Here is a 17,808-nt window from a genome sequence, read left to right as displayed (position 1 = left end):
GATTTATACATTGGCTATAAAGTTATTCAAAGCACTCTCCAGCCTGCAGCTCCTGACCAATGGCACAGAAGATCCAGAGGCGCACTCTGACCGCCTGCGTGTATGCGAGAGTTCGGCTGCTACTGCTCAGTTGTTGCTGCTGGAGAAAAGAGAAAACATTCGAGTGGGGAAATGTGTTTCTAGTTGGACTGGAATGTTTGAATGACCTGCTGCTGGATTAAATTGGGATGGACAAAATGTTGCAGGGATAAATATCTCAGTGACTTGTGGACCAGGGCAGGGTAAGTTTGATGTGTATTTTTTATGTGAAGTTCTGATGCTTCTTCATATAGCTACAAACCGACTAAATAAAATTCGTTTAACATTTTTTTTTGATATGAGTTAAGCTTTCGATACTTCAGAAATGATGGGTTTATAATAATGCATGTGTTATGTTTGCCAGTAGGCCTATCCATTTTGTAATTGACCATAATGAAGATGAGGGTTCTGATCAACTTTACAATTTGTCTGCCCGTTTTCTTATTGCTGGTGATGGCTGGAAGACTGCAGGGTAAATCTACAATTTCATCTTACAATTTTAGTCAAATTGTAATAGTCTTTTGTTAACTGTCAACATGTGATCTCTATGGTATTGTGTATTTCAGGAAAAGTCACTGCTCCACAGTATATGCTGGCTCCAGTGAACAAGCCCTACACTTTGACTTGCAGCGTGTCCAAGGAGAGGGGCGAAACTGTGAGGCAAGTGCGCTGGATAGATGTAGAGAATAAGACACTATTGAGCTACCAGCCGGGTAACAAGGACAGTGTGAGTGGCCAGCAGCATGTGGAGCTTGGCTCTGCCCCAAAAGACACTTCCAACGTCATCATAACCAGGGTCAGCTACAGAGACGAGGGCTGCTACACCTGCATCTTTGACATGCTTCCTTCTGGCTCACAACAAGGGACCACATGCATCACTGTTACATGTGAGTGGATTCCTGCTTTTAACTGGTTTTGATCAAGTTATTATGCAAAAAAAAATCTAGAAAAGGATGTTAACAGGTAATGGGGCAAATTATATGTTTCTGTTGGTGTAATCCCTCATTTGCCTAGGAGTGGTCGAAGGTAGGAAAGGATACAGAAGCAATCAATCTATTTTGAAATCAAGATGTTTCTATAACATCTGAATGGGAGTCAAACATTAGCAAGCCATAGCTGCATGAAGTCTTGAACAGTTTTTGGAATTTGATTTTATTATTATATTATGTAAAAAAAAATCAGAATCTGTAGTGTGAGGAAGGAAGTGATATAAATAAATTATTTCACAGAATACCCTAAAGAGGTTGAAAGCCATAACAGATGTTTATAGAAAACAACCTGGATGCTTTAAGGCCATCCATAAGAGAAAAGACCCTCTGAAGTGCCATTTTTAGTGGAGACAGATGCCAGACTTAGTAGCATTTCATTAATTTGAGGTGAAACCCAGGGGCTGAGCTTAAACTATAAATTTAGGATGCTGACAGTATATGGGCACACACATTTGCCTTTGTAACTTTTTTCTTATACAGCTTTAGCAATGTGCAGGTGGCTTGAGTAAATTTTCCAACGCATTGCTGGGACCATAAATCTTGATATTATACCTCTATACAGGCCTACTAGGGGGCTTTAGATGAGTTATGCATACACTGCCTTGATCCAGCTTCTCAAAACAGCCTGGGATTATAGTGGGTTCATCTCAGCTCTGTTAATAAAAGGCAGACAAATGGGTTTATAACTCAAACCAGAAGCAGATGATGCAGATTCCACTTACTGTTCTGTGTGAGGTGGTCCTATAGTTACAGCTCTATTACTCACTTTATGTCTTTTACATTTTTGTTGTGCATTTGTTTTTCTCTGGATGGGGGCTCTGACAGCTCAAGTCACGGCTGACCGCAACAAGACAGCAGTAAGTGGCAAAAAGACAGTTCTCTCGTGCTCCTATGGCCTGCCTGAAAAAGTGGAGCAGGTGGAGTGGAAGCACAGCTCGCCGGATGGGCAGCTTAGTCCTATGGCTTCATATGCGAAACAGAGTGACCCCATGATCGAGCCTGCGTACGAGGGCAGGACCTGGCTCAGTTCATCTCTGTCTGACAGCCAGCTCACCATACAGCCTGTGTTGATCCAGGACGAGGGCTGCTACACCTGCCTGTTCCACACGCACCGCGACGGACCAAAGACCTCCACTGTCTGCCTCTCCACATATGGTAATAATCACCATATTTTCACCTAAGCACATGACATAAAGGAGGAAATTATTTCACCTATTCATCAGTATAACAGGTTCAGATTCAAATAAAAACAATTTATTGGAGACCTCCATAAAATAATTATCTTGCCAAGCAGTTTTCAAAAAGTCTCCAGAAGAATTTCCAGCATAATCATCTTAGGTGGTGGCAGACTGTCTGAACTATTGAGCTAAAATGGGCTATACCACATAGACAATGAACAGTTACAAGGTTAACACAGCAAAGACATGCACACAACTATTCACTTATTAATTATTGGATGTAAAGTCACTTTCAACAGGCAAAATATAACACATTGCCATCATTTTAGTCATACATACACAGGCTTTTGTCTACCCTGGACCCTTGCCTTGTATGATTTGAGTTTCCAAGACAAAGAAAAACATTGCTATTGAGTGTTTTTATACTTTCAAGAGTATTTTGTACCCTAGTAGAGAAGAATATATATTATGCATTATGTATAAAATGTTATATGTGTTGCAATTCTCTCAAGACCTATTAGTAACTACTGTGTAACGTTATGGTTAAGAGATTTTACAAGATAAGTTTATTCCTTCTTTATCTTCCTGAAAAATATGCTGTGTATTATAAGTTGCCATCTATCTTAGAGTGAGCTGTCAGCACAGGTCAAAGATCGGGAACAGCAGTTTGGGAGTGTGTGGAGAGACAGGTGCCCCTCCTGGGATTTACACTGGAATGTTGATCTCCTCTTCCTGACTTCTTCTGCTGATGTGCTCCTGATACCACAACATTTCTGATTCATTCACACACAGAGACAAAGCAGTATGTTTGTGGAGTAAAGAATAGATCGCTTGAAAGGGCACTATGGAGGCAGGGGCTGAGGTCTTGATGTGTGACTGTAGCAGTGTTCAGGCCGTACACTGAAGCCTTCTGTGCTTTCTCCCACTGTCTCCCTTTCTCGCTTTGGAAGTCTCCCCAACAAGCCTGCTATTGTTTTGAATGGGGCTGTACAATGAGGGGGGTTTCTGGTGATGACATACAATTTGCATTAGTGACGTCTGTGTGCTACAAAATGCTTTTCTTAATATTTAAGACTGTGCTTCCATCGGATGATATGTGAAGTACCGCACAAAAAGTAGTATTTATTGGTGGTCTATTGGTTCCAGCTCTTAGAAAAGTGTGCAGATCTCCTCAACTCTGATGGTGCTAATTATATGGAGTAAACTGAAGGAATAAGATCAGGTGGTCTCCAGTTTGTGATAAGGGAATATGTGTTCGATTCTGCAGTGCTAATCACTCACCATGCTAAGGCACATTACAACAAAAGGACAGGATAATACCTGGTTGTCAAAGTGGTATTCTGAGTGGCACTCTGATCACCATGGTGCTCTGACCATCATTGCTCTAATGAGGAAATTGAATAATGGACTTTGTAGTTGTCATGACATCAGACCTTCAGCCGTGTGTGATTTTTTCATATTGGTAAAGAAATTCATTTGGTACCCAGATTAAAATCAATGCTTATCTTGATTGTGATTTGTCCCCACCCAAAATTCTGGGTGATTTTCATAACCTAAACTCTTGCAAGCCAAATTTCTGTGGCTTGGTTTGATGGTGCCAACACAAATGTTCTTGCTTCCAGTGTATTACATTCCATCTTCAGCACAGACAATTGAAAACAGGCAGAGGTTTACTTATGGATTATAACCGTGCAGGAATTCACATAGCTTAGTGAGTCCAAAGGCTTCAGTTCCAGGTAACATCCCGAGATCTTAACACTTAATGTGATACAAAAGCACAGAAGCTTTCTCAAATGAATTTCTCATCCCTCCCATCCCCTCCCATCCCTGTCTTCTATTTTGTTATGTGTGAGATATTATCATTTTGCAATATCAGACAAGTATGAATAACAGTGGTTGAAAATATGAAGGGTCTAAGTGAGATCAAATTTCAAGATTTCTTTTAATGCACTTTTGGAAAGCATTTTGACTCAGTTTAACAGTTGTAAAGTTTTATTGATTGATTGATAAAAAATAAGTTTTCACTGTCATAACACAAACAACTATTATAATCATTTCAGTTATAAACTTAACAACTATAGAAAATAGTAAAAAATAGTTTTAATGCACAAAAAACCCACCTCCTTGACGCTATACCATGTTCCTTACCAGATGTATTAGTTCTGGCCCAGTGTCTGATGTTTTTGGTAGTACATTTGATAACATTTTATAATCAACAGATCATCATTTATCTTTTCAATCCCTGTATTGCTTGCAGTTCTCCCAAAACCTCACGTTACCTACAAAACAACCTCTCCAGGCGTGATAGAAGCCAACTGCACTTCTGTGTCGCGACCCCCGGCGGAGATCGTGTGGAACGTGGAGAGGGACAACCGCACCATGGGACCCCCAAAGACCACTCAGACACCTCAAGAGGACGGGAGCACCCTGGTCATCAGCACCCTAACCGTCCAGTCAGGCCTGCTCAAAGATGTGTCCGTCAAATGCCTGGTGCACCACAAGGGCCTCGAGTCGCCTATTGCTGTATCCATGAACACTAAAAGTAAGCAGTGAATAATCTGAAAATGTTTTTTTGTTGCTAGAGGGAGGAATAAGCTCATTAAAGTGCAAAAAGGGTCTCAGGAAACAATATAGCGATGAACAATGGTGGAACATAAAGTAAAAGTAGTAAAGTACTGTACTTAAGTATAAATTTTAGGTATCTGTAGTTTACTTAAGTAGATTTTAAAGTGACACTTTAAAAACTTTCTACTTTTATTTTACTACATCTGATAGCAGGTGTCTATAGCCTACTTTCTACTCCACAGGACTGAAAAGTAAAAGTATTTTTTATTATTGCATGAGACCTGCCTGTTCTTTGTCTGTAAATGTCTTAGGTTCATTTATTTCTGTGTTTGTGATTGAAGCTAGTCCCTACATGTACAGCACAGTGGCTGAGTGGCTAGCACTCATGCTTCACAGTAAGAAGGTTCTGGATTTGATCACCAGGTTGCCTGACATTTTCTGGGAAAGAAGGTTCCAGATTTGATCCTGGGCCTTTCTGTGTGGAGTTTGAATGTTCTCCCTGTGTCTGGGTTTCCTCCGAGCACTACGGTTTTCCCCATCACACACACAAAAAAAAAAAACATGCACAAGGGACTACAGGTGGAAATTAGCTCAAGTGCTACAACCTGGCACAATGCACCTCTCCTGTTAAGGTTAATGCATATTGTGCTCTGTCCCTGCTTCATAAATAAAAAATGTTCTAGTCACAGTTAAGCATTTGTTTATGCTTTGCTATGGTAATGTTGTGGCTGTGGCTGCAGAGCAGTGATACAGAATGTGATTTAACTGTTGCCGGATACTTGAGCGTTATGCAGTACAGTTAGCTATTGGAATTCTCACTGACCGTGGTATAACAAATTGTAAGAGATGAGACATTTTGCTCTACTCTTCTATGCTGTGCTGTTTAAACAATAAAATGCCCCTTATGGTGTTCAGTACTTATACTGCACATACATATGTTTTTTTGCATCTCTCTTTCAGTTGGCACGGCTCTGACCATCCTCATCTCTGTCACCACAGTCGCTGCCCTCTTGGTCCTGTCTCTCTGTGTCTGTCTTTGGAAATGCTTCTTACAAAAAGAAGGTAGGTTTTGATTTGAGAGCAATATATTTTACATTAGCTTTAGCCAATACCATAGACTGTATAAAGAACTGGACGAAGGAGTGTGACGTCACCCATAGACTTCAGCTCCAGTCAAATGAAGCTCACATTCTAGCATTTATGGGGTGAATTTACAGCTAAAACACAGAAGTCAGACATAATTTTGAGTAAAAGACATGTTAGAATGACACATATTTTTATATTGCATCTTCCATTTTGCCTGCATGTCTTTTTAGCTGATTAATTTTGCAGATGATAAAAGACGACAGCGCTTCACTGAGCCAGCCTTGTGAGTTGTCCCTGGTCTCCTCAGCCGACTGCTACGGGTTTCACTGATGGCAGGAGAATACATGCAACGTCCAAGCAACAGCTACATGAACTCTGACACAATCTTATCATTATGTGAGTGCCTTCTCCACATCCTACTGTGATTCTCAGTGTTACATAATCTCCTGGACACATGGAGATGTACAGTATTATAACTGGCCTTATGACATTCCATATTCATTCCACGTTTACTGGCCAATTTGTGAACTTTTTATACAAGTCTAAGCAACTCTAAGTCTATTATATCTATGTGGTGTATCACTGTGTTTATATTGCAACATTGGTTTGGTAAAAATGTATTGTATTAGCCAAAGCGTAGCAGTGATGTAATTTAAAGGTGCCCTATGTAACTTTTCCACCTTCTTATCTCCATGGGAAAATTATTGCTTTGACTGGAATGTTCTGCAGTATGGCATTATGCTTACCTATTTTGCATTTATTCAGTTACAGCTGGACAGAGATAAATTTCAGACAACTCCACGGAGATAACCAGAATTTTTTAAATAGTGCATAGTAATTTTTAAAGAACCCACATTTCCCTGTTTCTGATCTATGTTATAATGTTGTTTCCTCATCAAAAACATACCTGGAGTTGTGTTTTGTTGAGTTCACTCTGTTCCATCTTGTGATGTCATGTGGCAATACAGGAAGTGTTTTCAAACTCCACACACCTTCACTAAAATCATTTGGATGATATTAACGATGGAATTGCCAATTTCTTCTGAAAAAAGGTAAAAGAAGCCAATACATGACATCAGAAGGTGGAACAGAGCAATTTGAGCTTTGGAGATGTAGAAAGACTGATAATAAAGGGTTACTCAGATGTGTGAATGAAACAAAACAAAACTCCAGGTATATTTTGGAGGAGGTAACAACATTTTAACATGGCCCAAAGCTCAAATGAGTCAATCTTCTTGTTGTCTATTCTGATCATAGTCACATGGAATCCCTTGTCTCTTTCTGTGTTTAAGAAAATGTAGTTTGGAGGAAAACCTACATGTGTCTCAGACAGGAATGCGTGTCCAGTCTTTGGGCTGTTAACTGTGTGACTGAAAAGTTCAACTGTGGTCAAGGGACAGATGCCTGAGATGTTCTAGTTTACAATAATATGGTCAACCTGGGTTATAGGCTTTGACAGAGGGTTGTTAGCAGTGGTGGAAAGAGTACTGACAAATATTGTTGAAGTAAAAGTCACAGTAAAGTCACATAAATAAATAGTACAAGGAAGGAAATTGATCATGTGTCAAGAATACATATTGAGAACAATACAATAAATATAAAGTCGTTTTAACACTATTTTGCGTATTTACATTATAATTTAAATGCAACCCGGTGTAAAAGTATTCTAAGTATTCCGAATAGGCAGTGTTCTGACTGACCCATGGATCAAATACCTTACATAATACATTTTAATGCAGGTGTTCAGTATTCTGTTACAAAATAGATTTTCAAAGTTTTCTTCCCATCACTGTAAATATATATGTACTCAGTTACAAGTAAGTGTGCTGCTGCCATATTTATATTTAAGTAAAACATACGTATTAGTAAAGTAAATATTAGTTACTTTTTAAGCAATTTTAGTTCCATTTTAGGTTAGTTTCATAATTCAGATGCTACAAATCCAATTGCAGGTATAAAAATCTACTCAACAAAATGCAATTACCCAAAAGATCGACTTTTTTTCTCAATTTTAGCAACATTTTTAATTGTTGTTAATTAGTAAGTAATATGAACAGAACAGGAGTGACCACAATGCTGTACTGCGGTGAAACGTCTTGTATAATGACCTACATGCTGCAGGTTGTGATAAGTTCATATGCGTATAAAGACATGTCAAACACAGTGTCAGAGTAATGTAGAGTAAGAGACTGCTGTATATGTGGTAGTCTTATGTAAGTTGTTAACAAGGCATATGAAATTTAAATGGGTTAAAAAGCCACTAAATGAAGTACCATAATATTTAATCAAATCAGACCTTGTAAAAGAAGTAAACAGGTTGTGGGTTCAATTCTCCAAGACTCCGGACTTGCTCAAAAATAATGTATGTAATAATGTAAGTATTTGTGACTCTCACTTTCTATTAGAGCAGAGTTTTCAGTTTGTTAGTTTAATTTTGACCCCTTGTCCCACTTATTTATGCAATGTTCCACTTTTTGATTGAACCCACATGAACTGTCTAAAAAGTCAAAAGTGAGATTTGCATAGAAAACTTTTTTGTTCATGAAGTCAAGGTGTTTTGGGTGTTTTGGCTTTCAGTGTTGTAATATGTTGATCCAAACTGAAAATCATATGGTATTACTACTACTGCATTCAATGTGCCTTTCTTTTTCTTCACTGTCAGGTGGTCCCTCTATGAAATGTTATATCATTGACAACTGTACATTTAGCAGGATTTAGATACACTACAATACTGGTAATAGATAAATGGTTGTTTAATAGTGAGTAATAAAAACATAAAAACACGTTACATTACCCTAGTGCCTCTTATTGGTCTCATGGGAGTTCTGCTCAAGTTTTCAAATACTTAACATTCCTGTGTGGTTGGTCAAACCTGGCTTCCAGATGGCTCTTTTTTTTTTAAATATTTTTCATACTGAGCCCTTGGGATAGTGGATCTAAAAATGGTGTTCACTCTCTCACACACACACACAAGTGCACACATAAATATACCTGCACAGTTCATATTAAGTGTAAGTTGAGCTAAAGATGATTATTTTTCTGGACAGTTCAATATATTTAACTTGAACATAACTACAACATATTTGGTTACACTTAGAATGACGACCATGATGACTTCCATAGAACAAATGTTTACACTGCAAATTTGTTTAGTTACACAGCAGTAGCAAGAAATATGACTCAAAACATTTACATAAAAAAAATATAAACCTGGTACAGAAAATTATTGTATTTTAAGCAATGCCAGCTTATAACACAAACTATCTCCTAAATTCCCAACGCGGTGAACCTTGTTAGTCTTTTGGTGGTTAATAGCAACAATTAAGCCACAGAAATGTACACAGAGTAATGTAAGCTATGCACCAAATCCACGATTGTTCAAATGGAATAAAAATGCCGTAAAACATAAAAAGATTTAATATACTGTATATCACAGTTCAAAAATGCTCACAAACAGATGTGGGTTTTACTTCTTAGAGTAACATGAATTTTAGACTGGAAAAGTGTGTTGGCTTTTTTTGTCCAAAACCTGTCTTCTGTATAGTATTATGTAAAATATAAATGTACACCTTATTAAGGCCCTCTGTAAATTTGGGTGTCAAAGTCAAATTCACAGAGGGCCAAAATTAAAACCTGGGACCAAGTCGTGGGCCAAACTAAATATTTATTGAAAAATTTTAACAACATCTGCATGTTTTCTCTTTTTTCGAGATATGTAATGTTAAACCTTTTCTAATTAAAATAAGTGTTTAATAAGTTTTGCTTAAACATTGAATCCAGAACAAGCATAATAGAAAATAATAACTACATTTTAAATAAATAATATCTCTATAGCCTATCTGTAGCCGGTGGGCAGCTCTAATACATATCTGATATCTTGGGGGACAAATATAATTATATCGCAGGCCAAATTTGTTCCCCAGGTCTGAGTTTGACATGTCTGCCTTAACAACTGCAAAGCAGATTTTGCAGTGTTTGATCAAATATATTTATGCTGAAGAAAACTGAAAGATGTTGGAATAGCAAATACACCAACACTATTTTGTATTATAATATGTAATGTGTTCAAAATCAAACAAGACCTTTACACACAACTCACAGTGTGGTTGTCTGTATATCTGTAGGTAGTTTCCATTTTAATATGGTCTACTCACTGCTGAGACATTGCTTTCACTTTGACAGGTGTGAAATCCTTTTCTGTTAAATATTCAGACCAAGTCATCAAACTTGACAATGCTTCAAAACTGACAAGTTCAGTAGGACATGTAGCCACCATCGACAGCAAAATAGACAAGTTAAAAATATACAGAAACTACTCATGTCTTCTTTTACATTGTCATATTATTACCTCTACTATCTGTAAAGTGAAACCACAGAAGACCTATTGCCCCACAGTTTAGGTTTAAGTAAGACTCTGTTTTGTTTCCTGCATGCTTAAAGTAATTCAACTGTGGTCTGTGAGCATTTCCTCTAGGGCCAGTGCAAATGTACAATATATGACAAAAGAATCTTTCAGAAGTACAGAACACAGAACACAGGAACATTCGTGAACAATTACAAAAAAATTTGCAAGTTTTTTTTAGGATAATAAACAAGATCAAGATGGTCAAATCAAAGCAAAAAGTATGTGCAATTTATTATTATTTTAGCTGAAAAGAGGCCAGTTGGGAAAAGAAAGTCAGTAGTATCAGTACATATTTACAACACTTTGGCTATACACGTTCACAGTATCCAGCTGGTATTCCCAGTTTGGTTATCTAGGTTTGATTAAAAATTAAGGACAAAAGGAAGTTGAATCTTAACACAAAGTATGTACAGTTTTATCTTAGCTGAAAAAATGGAAAAGAGTGGTTGTAAAAAGTTCAGTGGTAATAAAGTTATTTTTTAAACCACTTTAAATTATCCAATTACTTAGTTAGACAGGTTATACTTTATACTTTAAATTTTGAGCTTTAAATCAATACTGTATATAATATTTCAGAACTGACAACACTAATTACGTAAATTTGACCGCTACTTTGAACTGATGCGTGATGCTGAAAAGTTTTCCTTGACTTTAGCGGTTGGTTTTTGAGTACACAGCAGATTCTGGGCTTTGAGCTTCACTTGGACCTGTTAAAAGTTGGTCCCCGATGGCCCTCTCTGGGTGATTTGAAGGCGCTTTTATTACTAAAATTTAAATATCATCCACAATGCATGAGGACTGGTGCCAAACAGGAGGACTTCTTATGCTATTGCTAAAAATGAAACAAGACAGAAGTTAAAATCCTTTGCAAATACTTTGTTAATCACTATAAAATCCACAGGAAATGGTCTTACATTTGCAAGCATACATTCTCAGCAGGACTATGGCTGTAATTGTGAATAAGAGCAAAACTATACTAAGAAAAATGATAACAAACACCAGTGCGGTTATCTTCATCTCATATCCATTAAGGATGCTTTGATCGTTCTCACAGTTTCTGGGGCGATCTAAAAGAAGACAAAACAATATAAATCTCAGGAGGTGCAGTTAAATTATTACATTTTTCAGACCTGGATTTTTGTCATGGTTCTGCCCTCCTTGGTTCATCTCTGTGGATTAAAATACATAGTTAGGATTCAACTCTAAATTAAATATTTGCATTTGTCATATTAACCATTTTTGTAGATAACATTAAACCAGGGAGAAAAAATCAGTCTAAACACAGATTAGAAGAAGTATAATCTTGAACATTCTTAACCAGGATTTCAATTGCTTAGCAAAATAATAGTTTAAAAATGAATAATAAAAAAATCAAATGTACCTGAAACATTGACATTTATCATATGCCCCACTATTTGATATTTCGATTCTCTACATGAGTACTCTCCACTGTCCTCTACAGTGATCTTTTTGAATATTAGAACAGACTCCATCTTATCATCCGACAGCATGCCTTCCTTTATCTGAATGTGATTTGAAGTATTGAAATTGCTGCATTCTGTGTCCAGAACTTTGCACCAGACAACATGCACAGGTTTTCCACAGTGCTGGACGGGACATTTGATCTCCACATATTCATGAGGAGAAACAGCATACACTTGTCCTCTTCGCACCTGCACCTCAACATCACAGCCCAGAGAACCTAATGCAATACAAAAATATATAACAATATCTAATTTAAACTTTGATAGTATTAGTAGTTTAGTAGTCCCATGGTCTTACCTCGGCTGCCTCCACAAGAAATTATAATGAAACTAAATAAAGAGACCAGCATATGTTCGGTGATCTTGACCTCCATCAGATTAGAAGAGTTAAGAAAAAGATGACAGTTAATGGCGCCCCCACCTCCCTGCTCAAACTCACCACTTCCTAGTCCTCCCCCCATGTATACAGTCAGTGTGTCAGACCCAATCCCATAGCACCACATAAATAGATCAAACAAACAAGCAAAACATTTTACAGAGAAGACATGGCATAAAGAAGTGAAAATATAATTAAATACAATCTTATGATAATTAATACATAATATATATAATTTTTTCATAGTCTTCTTCTTATAAAGTATAAATATGCCCATTCATAATGAGGGGATAAGGTCATAAGGACCAAAGTCTTGCATAAATCAATAACTTTCTGTATCCACTGCCCCCTAGTGTCTCAATAGAATAGTTGCATTTTCATCGAAGTGATTTTGTTATTATAATATATTTGTTCTACTGAGCAGTCTATGGTACAGCACAATGCCAATACTGCCCTCTAGTGTCATCCACATATACAAAAATATATAACTTTACGTTGGTTAAATATCCTATATTACAGAAATTTGACTGTTTTACCCACGTTGAATGTCTCAAAAACATACCTGGAGTTGCGTTTTGTTCCATTCACACATGTTTGAGTAACCCTTTATTATTAGTTTGTCTACATCTCCAAAGCTCAAAATCCTCTATCCCACCTTGTGATGCCATCAAGTGGTTGTGTTCAAGTTACCAGCTACCTTTCAAACAGCTACGTTTCAAAACTGTGCTACAACGGTTGAAGAAAAACAAAAAACAAAAACAACAACACCAAAAAAAACCTATATATAAATATTTCACCTGGCAGAAGTATGAGCTCAGTTCAGTAGGACATGTAGTCACCATCAACAGCAAAATAGACGAGTTAAAAGTATACAGAAATTTCTCATGTCTACTTTTACACTGTCATATTATTACCTCTACTAGGCAAGGCAAGGCAAGTTTATTTGTATAGCACAATTCGTACACAAAGTAATTCAAAGTGCTTTACAGAATAAGAAATACATTAACATCATAATAAAAACAAATCAAAACATAAATAATCATGAAGATTAAAATTAAAAAAAGAGAGACATAAATTGGAGAGAAGAGTGCGGAATGAAAACCTTTCAGTTATATGCACAGTTAAACAGAAATGTTTTGAGTCTGGATTTAAACAGCGTCACAGAAGAGTCTGTCTCACATGTTCAGGAAGACTGTTCCAGGTTTTAGCTGCATGAACCTGAAACGCTGACTCCCCTTGTTTAGTCCTGACTCTGGGCACCAGCAGGAGGCCGGTCCCTGAGCTCCTCAGAGTGCGAGATGGTTCATATGACACTAACATGTCACAGATGTACTTTGGTGCTCGGCCATGGAGAGACTTGTACACAAGCAGAGCTGTTTTAAAGTCTATTCTCTGAGGCACAGGAAGCCAGTGCAGAGACCTGAGCACAGGACTTATGTGCTTGTACTTCCTAGTTCGAGTAAGGACCCGAGCTGCAGCGTTCTGGATGTTCTGCAGCGTCTCACAGCTCGTTTGGAGAGACCAGTTACTAACTGTAAAGTGAAACCACAGAAGACCTATTGCCCCCAGTTTAGGTTGAAGTATGACTCTTTTTTGTTTCCTGTTTGCTCAAAGTTATTCACCTGTGGTCTGTGAGCATTTCCTCTAGGGCCAGTGCAAATGTACAATATATGACACAAATTTGTCAAAAATACAGAACACAGAAGACAGGAACATTCGAGAACATTTGCAAAAAAAAAAAAAAAAAAAAAAAAAAAAAAAAAGGTACAAGTTTTTTTAGGATAATAAACAAGATCAAGACGTAGTATGTACAATTTAATATTATTTTAGCTGAAAAGAGGTCAGTCGGAGAACAAAAGTCAGTAGTAGATGAATACATATTTACAACATTTTGGCTGTACACCTTGACAATATTCAACTATTTCCAGATTAGTTAAGGACAAAAGGCAAGAAGGTTGAATCTTAACAAAAAGTATGCACAGTTTGACATCTTATCTATCTCTTTTGTTGTTGTTGTGTTTTTTTTTAAAACCACTTAAATGTTGACACTATCCAATGGCTTTTCCTATATTAATTAGATAGGACAACAAACGAGATGGTCAAATCATATCATAAAGTATTTGCAATTTAATATGTAGCTGAAAAGATGTCAGTCTGGAAAAGAAAGTCAGTAGTAGTTGAGTACATATTGCCTGTATCGGCTATAAACCTTGACAGCTTATTCCCTGCTATTCCCTTGTGAGTCATCATTGTGAATAAAAAAACATTTCTGTACAAAAGACAAGAAGATTGAGTTGTAGCAAAAAGTATGTACAGTTTTATATCTTAGCTGAAAAAATTGAAAAGAATGGTTGTAAAAAGTTCAGTGGTAGTAATTTTTTAAAACCACTTTAAATGATCCAATTCCTTTTCGCATGTTAGTTAGACAGGTTATACTTTATACTTAAAATTTTGAGCTTTAAATAAATACTATATATCTATAATATTTCAGAACTGACAACACTAATTACGTTCATTTGACCGCTACTTTGAACTGAGGCGTGATGCTGAAAACTTTTCCTCGACTTTGTGCGGTCGATTTTCGAGTACACAACAGATTCTGGGCTTGGAGCTTCACTTGGACCTGTTAAAAGTTGGCCCCCGATGGCCCTCTCTGGGTGATTTGAAGGCGCTTCTATCTTCACGATGCATGAGGACTGGTGCAAAATAGGAGAACTTCTTCTGGGCAGACCTGGTAACATGTGTGATGGCTGTTCCTACATCAAGAAAGATTGTGAAATTTGAACAAATAAATTCAAGTACATTTAAATGACTGAATATTACAACATACCTCTTTTGTTTGTGGTTGGTGTCGTGGCATCGCTAGAAATGGAACAAGACAGAAGTTAAGATCCTTTACAATACTTTGTTAATCTCTATAAAATCCACATTAAATGATCTTACATTTGCAGCCATACATTTTCAGCAGGACTATGGCTGTAATTGCAAATAAGACAAGAACTATACTAAGAAAAATGATAAAATACACCAGTGCGGTCATCTTCATCTCATCTTCATTAGAGACGCTTTGATCATTCTCACAGTTTTGGGGGTGATCTAAAAGAAGACAAAGCAATATAAATCTTAGAATGTGTTAAAATTAAAATTATTCAATTTTCCATACCTGATTTTTTATCATGGTTTTGCCCTCCTTGGTTCATCTCTGTGAATTAAAATACATAGTTAGCGTTAGGTACTGAATGAAATAGAGTATTGGAATTTTTAACATTAACCATTTTTGAATAATATTAAATCAGGAAGAAAAAATAAGTCTAAACCAGGATTAGATGAGGGATAATAGAACACTGTAAACCAGAACTTGAATGAATTGCTTTTGCCCATGCTAGCCCGTGTACCACCAGATGTACACATACTGCTGTTTGAAAATCAACCAAAATACATTTTTAAAAGCATTAGAAAATAATTTTAAAAAATCAAATGTACCTGAAACATTGACATTTATCATATGCCCCACTATTTGATATTTCATTTCTCTACATGAGTACTCTCCACTGTCCTCTGCAAAGATCTTTTTGAATATTAGAACAGACTCCATCCTATCATTTGACAGCATGCCTTCCTTTATCTGAATGTGGTCTGAATTATTGAGCTGCTTGCAGAAGTTTATGTCCAGAAATTTGCACCAGACAACATGCACAGGTTTTCCACAGTGCTGGACGGGACATTTGATCTCCACATATTCATGAGGAGAAACAGCATACACTTGTCCTCTTCGCACCTGCACCTCAACATCACAGCCCAGAGAACCTAATGCAGTACAAAAATATTATATATTAATATTACAATATTGAATTTATATTTGCTTGAGATGAGTAGCTCCATGGTCTTACCTTGGCTGCCTCCACAAGAAATTATAATAAAACAAAATAAAGAGACCAGCATATGTTCGGTGATCTTGACCTCCATCAGATTAGAAAAGGTAAAAAGAAGATGACAGTAAATGGCGCCCACCTACCTGCTGCACAAACTCACCACTTCCTGTCCTCCCCCCATGTATACAGTCAGTGTGTCAGACCCAATCCCATAACATTACATAAATAAATCAAACAAACAAACAAACATGCATTTAAAAACATTTACCGAGAAGACATGGCATCTAAAAATGAAAATATAATTAAATACAATCCAATGATAATTAATACATAATACATATACATATTTTTCATAGTCTTCTTCTTAATATGAATATATTAATTTATAATGAGGGGATTAAGGATAAAAAAGTAAATTAAAGGACCAAACTGTTGCATAAATCAATAACTGTCTGTATCCACTTCTCCAGTACTGCCCCTTAGTGTCTCAGTAGAAGTGATTTTGTGTGTACATTTGTGTTGCGTCTACTGTGCATAGTCTATGTACAACACAATGCCAATACTGCCCTCTAGTGTCGTACACATATACAAAAATATTTAACTGTACGTTGGTTAAAGATCCTACACACATTTGACTGGTGAGCTTTTGCCATTATAATGTTATAATGTTGTTAGCTTCTCAAAAACATACCTGCAGCTGTGTTTTGTTTCATTCACACATGTCTGAGTAATTCTTTATTATTAGTTTTTCTACATCTCCAAAGCTCAAAATGTTCTGTTCCACCTTCTTATCTCCATGGAGAGATTATAGCTTTGACTGGAATGTTCTACAGTGTGGCATTATGTTCATTTATTTTGCATTTATTCTATTGCAGCTGAACAGATATAACAATCAATCAAACTTCATTTATAAAGCGCTTTTCATACAAAAAATGTAACACAAAGTGCTTTACAGTGATTAAAAACAATACCACATGTCCTTCCATCCACCCAGCCACCACAGCTGCCCGACCGCACACAACCAAACAACCCAAACAGTCTCACACACACACACACACACACATACTCACACATACACTTACACACACACACGCACATGCACATGCACATGCACACACACTCACACACATACTGACATGCTAAAATACATAAAACTACAAATAAAATGCAAAGCTGAAAACAAGCGAACCAGTTGAAAAAGCATCATCAGAGGAGCCGTCTACACCAGGAGCAGAGAGCCATCTGGGCCACTGGGAACCGCCACAGGGCCCAGGTTAGAGATGAGGCCCAAGCACCAACCCTCCACCAGGAGCCCACAGGACAGACTCCGTCAGCTACAGCCCACCACCACTTCTGATGCAGAGGGTTCCTGCAGAGGAAACAGTGGAAATCCTAAAAAAGATAAAGGAATTGAAGTTAATAGTGCCTAAAATAAATAAATATAGTAAAATATGTATAATAAATGCATGTAAGCTTAAAAGGTGGGTCTTGAGCCTCTATTAAAAACATGAACATTCACTGCAGCCCTGAGGTCCTCCGGCAGGTTGTTCCATAAACAAGGGCCGTAGTACTGGAATATACATTTCAGACAACATTTCAGACAACTCCAAAGAGATAAGCTGTGTTTTATTGAGTTTACTCCTTGTGATGTCATGATACAGGAAGTGCTTTCAAACTCCACACACCTTTACTAAAATCACATGGATGATATCAGCCATGGAATTACCTATCTCTTCTGAACAAGAGGTAATAAAAAGCTGTTGAAAACTACCACT

The 17,808-nt window shown here is 37.1% G+C and overlaps 3 protein-coding genes across 3 annotated transcripts; 1 reads left to right on the top strand and 2 right to left on the bottom strand.

Annotated features, from left to right (window-relative positions):
- The first annotated feature begins 507 nt into the window (after positions 1 to 507).
- On the top strand, positions 508 to 6,704 carry zgc:113337 (uncharacterized protein LOC503741 homolog). The gene is made up of 6 exons (XM_055152657.1): positions 508 to 550; positions 645 to 965; positions 1,893 to 2,222; positions 4,503 to 4,787; positions 5,771 to 5,872; positions 6,143 to 6,704. Exons 1-6 carry the CDS (start codon positions 532 to 534, stop codon positions 6,181 to 6,183), a joined length of 1,098 nt encoding a protein of 365 aa, XP_055008632.1. The 5' UTR covers positions 508 to 531; the 3' UTR covers positions 6,184 to 6,704.
- Positions 6,705 to 9,409: 2,705 nt separating this feature from the next.
- Positions 9,410 to 12,200, bottom strand: LOC110173218 (B- and T-lymphocyte attenuator-like). The gene is made up of 5 exons (XM_020939211.2): positions 12,084 to 12,200; positions 11,683 to 12,003; positions 11,432 to 11,470; positions 11,216 to 11,368; positions 9,410 to 11,133 (listed from the first exon to the last, which is right to left on the bottom strand). The coding sequence occupies exons 1-5, from the start codon at positions 12,157 to 12,159 to the stop codon at positions 11,123 to 11,125; spliced, it is 600 nt and encodes a 199-aa protein (XP_020794870.2). The 5' UTR covers positions 12,160 to 12,200; the 3' UTR covers positions 9,410 to 11,122.
- Positions 12,201 to 13,089: 889 nt separating this feature from the next.
- On the bottom strand, positions 13,090 to 16,169 carry LOC110173215 (B- and T-lymphocyte attenuator-like). Its single transcript, XM_055150835.1, has 6 exons — positions 16,052 to 16,169; positions 15,645 to 15,968; positions 15,325 to 15,363; positions 15,105 to 15,257; positions 14,992 to 15,023; positions 13,090 to 14,917 (listed from the first exon to the last, which is right to left on the bottom strand). The coding sequence occupies exons 1-6, from the start codon at positions 16,125 to 16,127 to the stop codon at positions 14,639 to 14,641; spliced, it is 903 nt and encodes a 300-aa protein (XP_055006810.1). The 5' UTR covers positions 16,128 to 16,169; the 3' UTR covers positions 13,090 to 14,638.
- Between the last annotated feature and the right edge of the window lie 1,639 nt (positions 16,170 to 17,808).

This window comes from Boleophthalmus pectinirostris, unplaced genomic scaffold, assembly GCF_026225935.1.
Source record: "Boleophthalmus pectinirostris isolate CB_2022bp ecotype Guang Dong unplaced genomic scaffold, ASM2622593v1 HiC_scaffold_1, whole genome shotgun sequence".
Classification (NCBI taxonomy): Eukaryota; Metazoa; Chordata; class Actinopteri; order Gobiiformes; family Gobiidae; genus Boleophthalmus; species Boleophthalmus pectinirostris.
The sequence above is the reverse complement of the archived record's forward strand: the minus strand, read 5'-3'. Positions and strand labels throughout refer to the sequence as shown.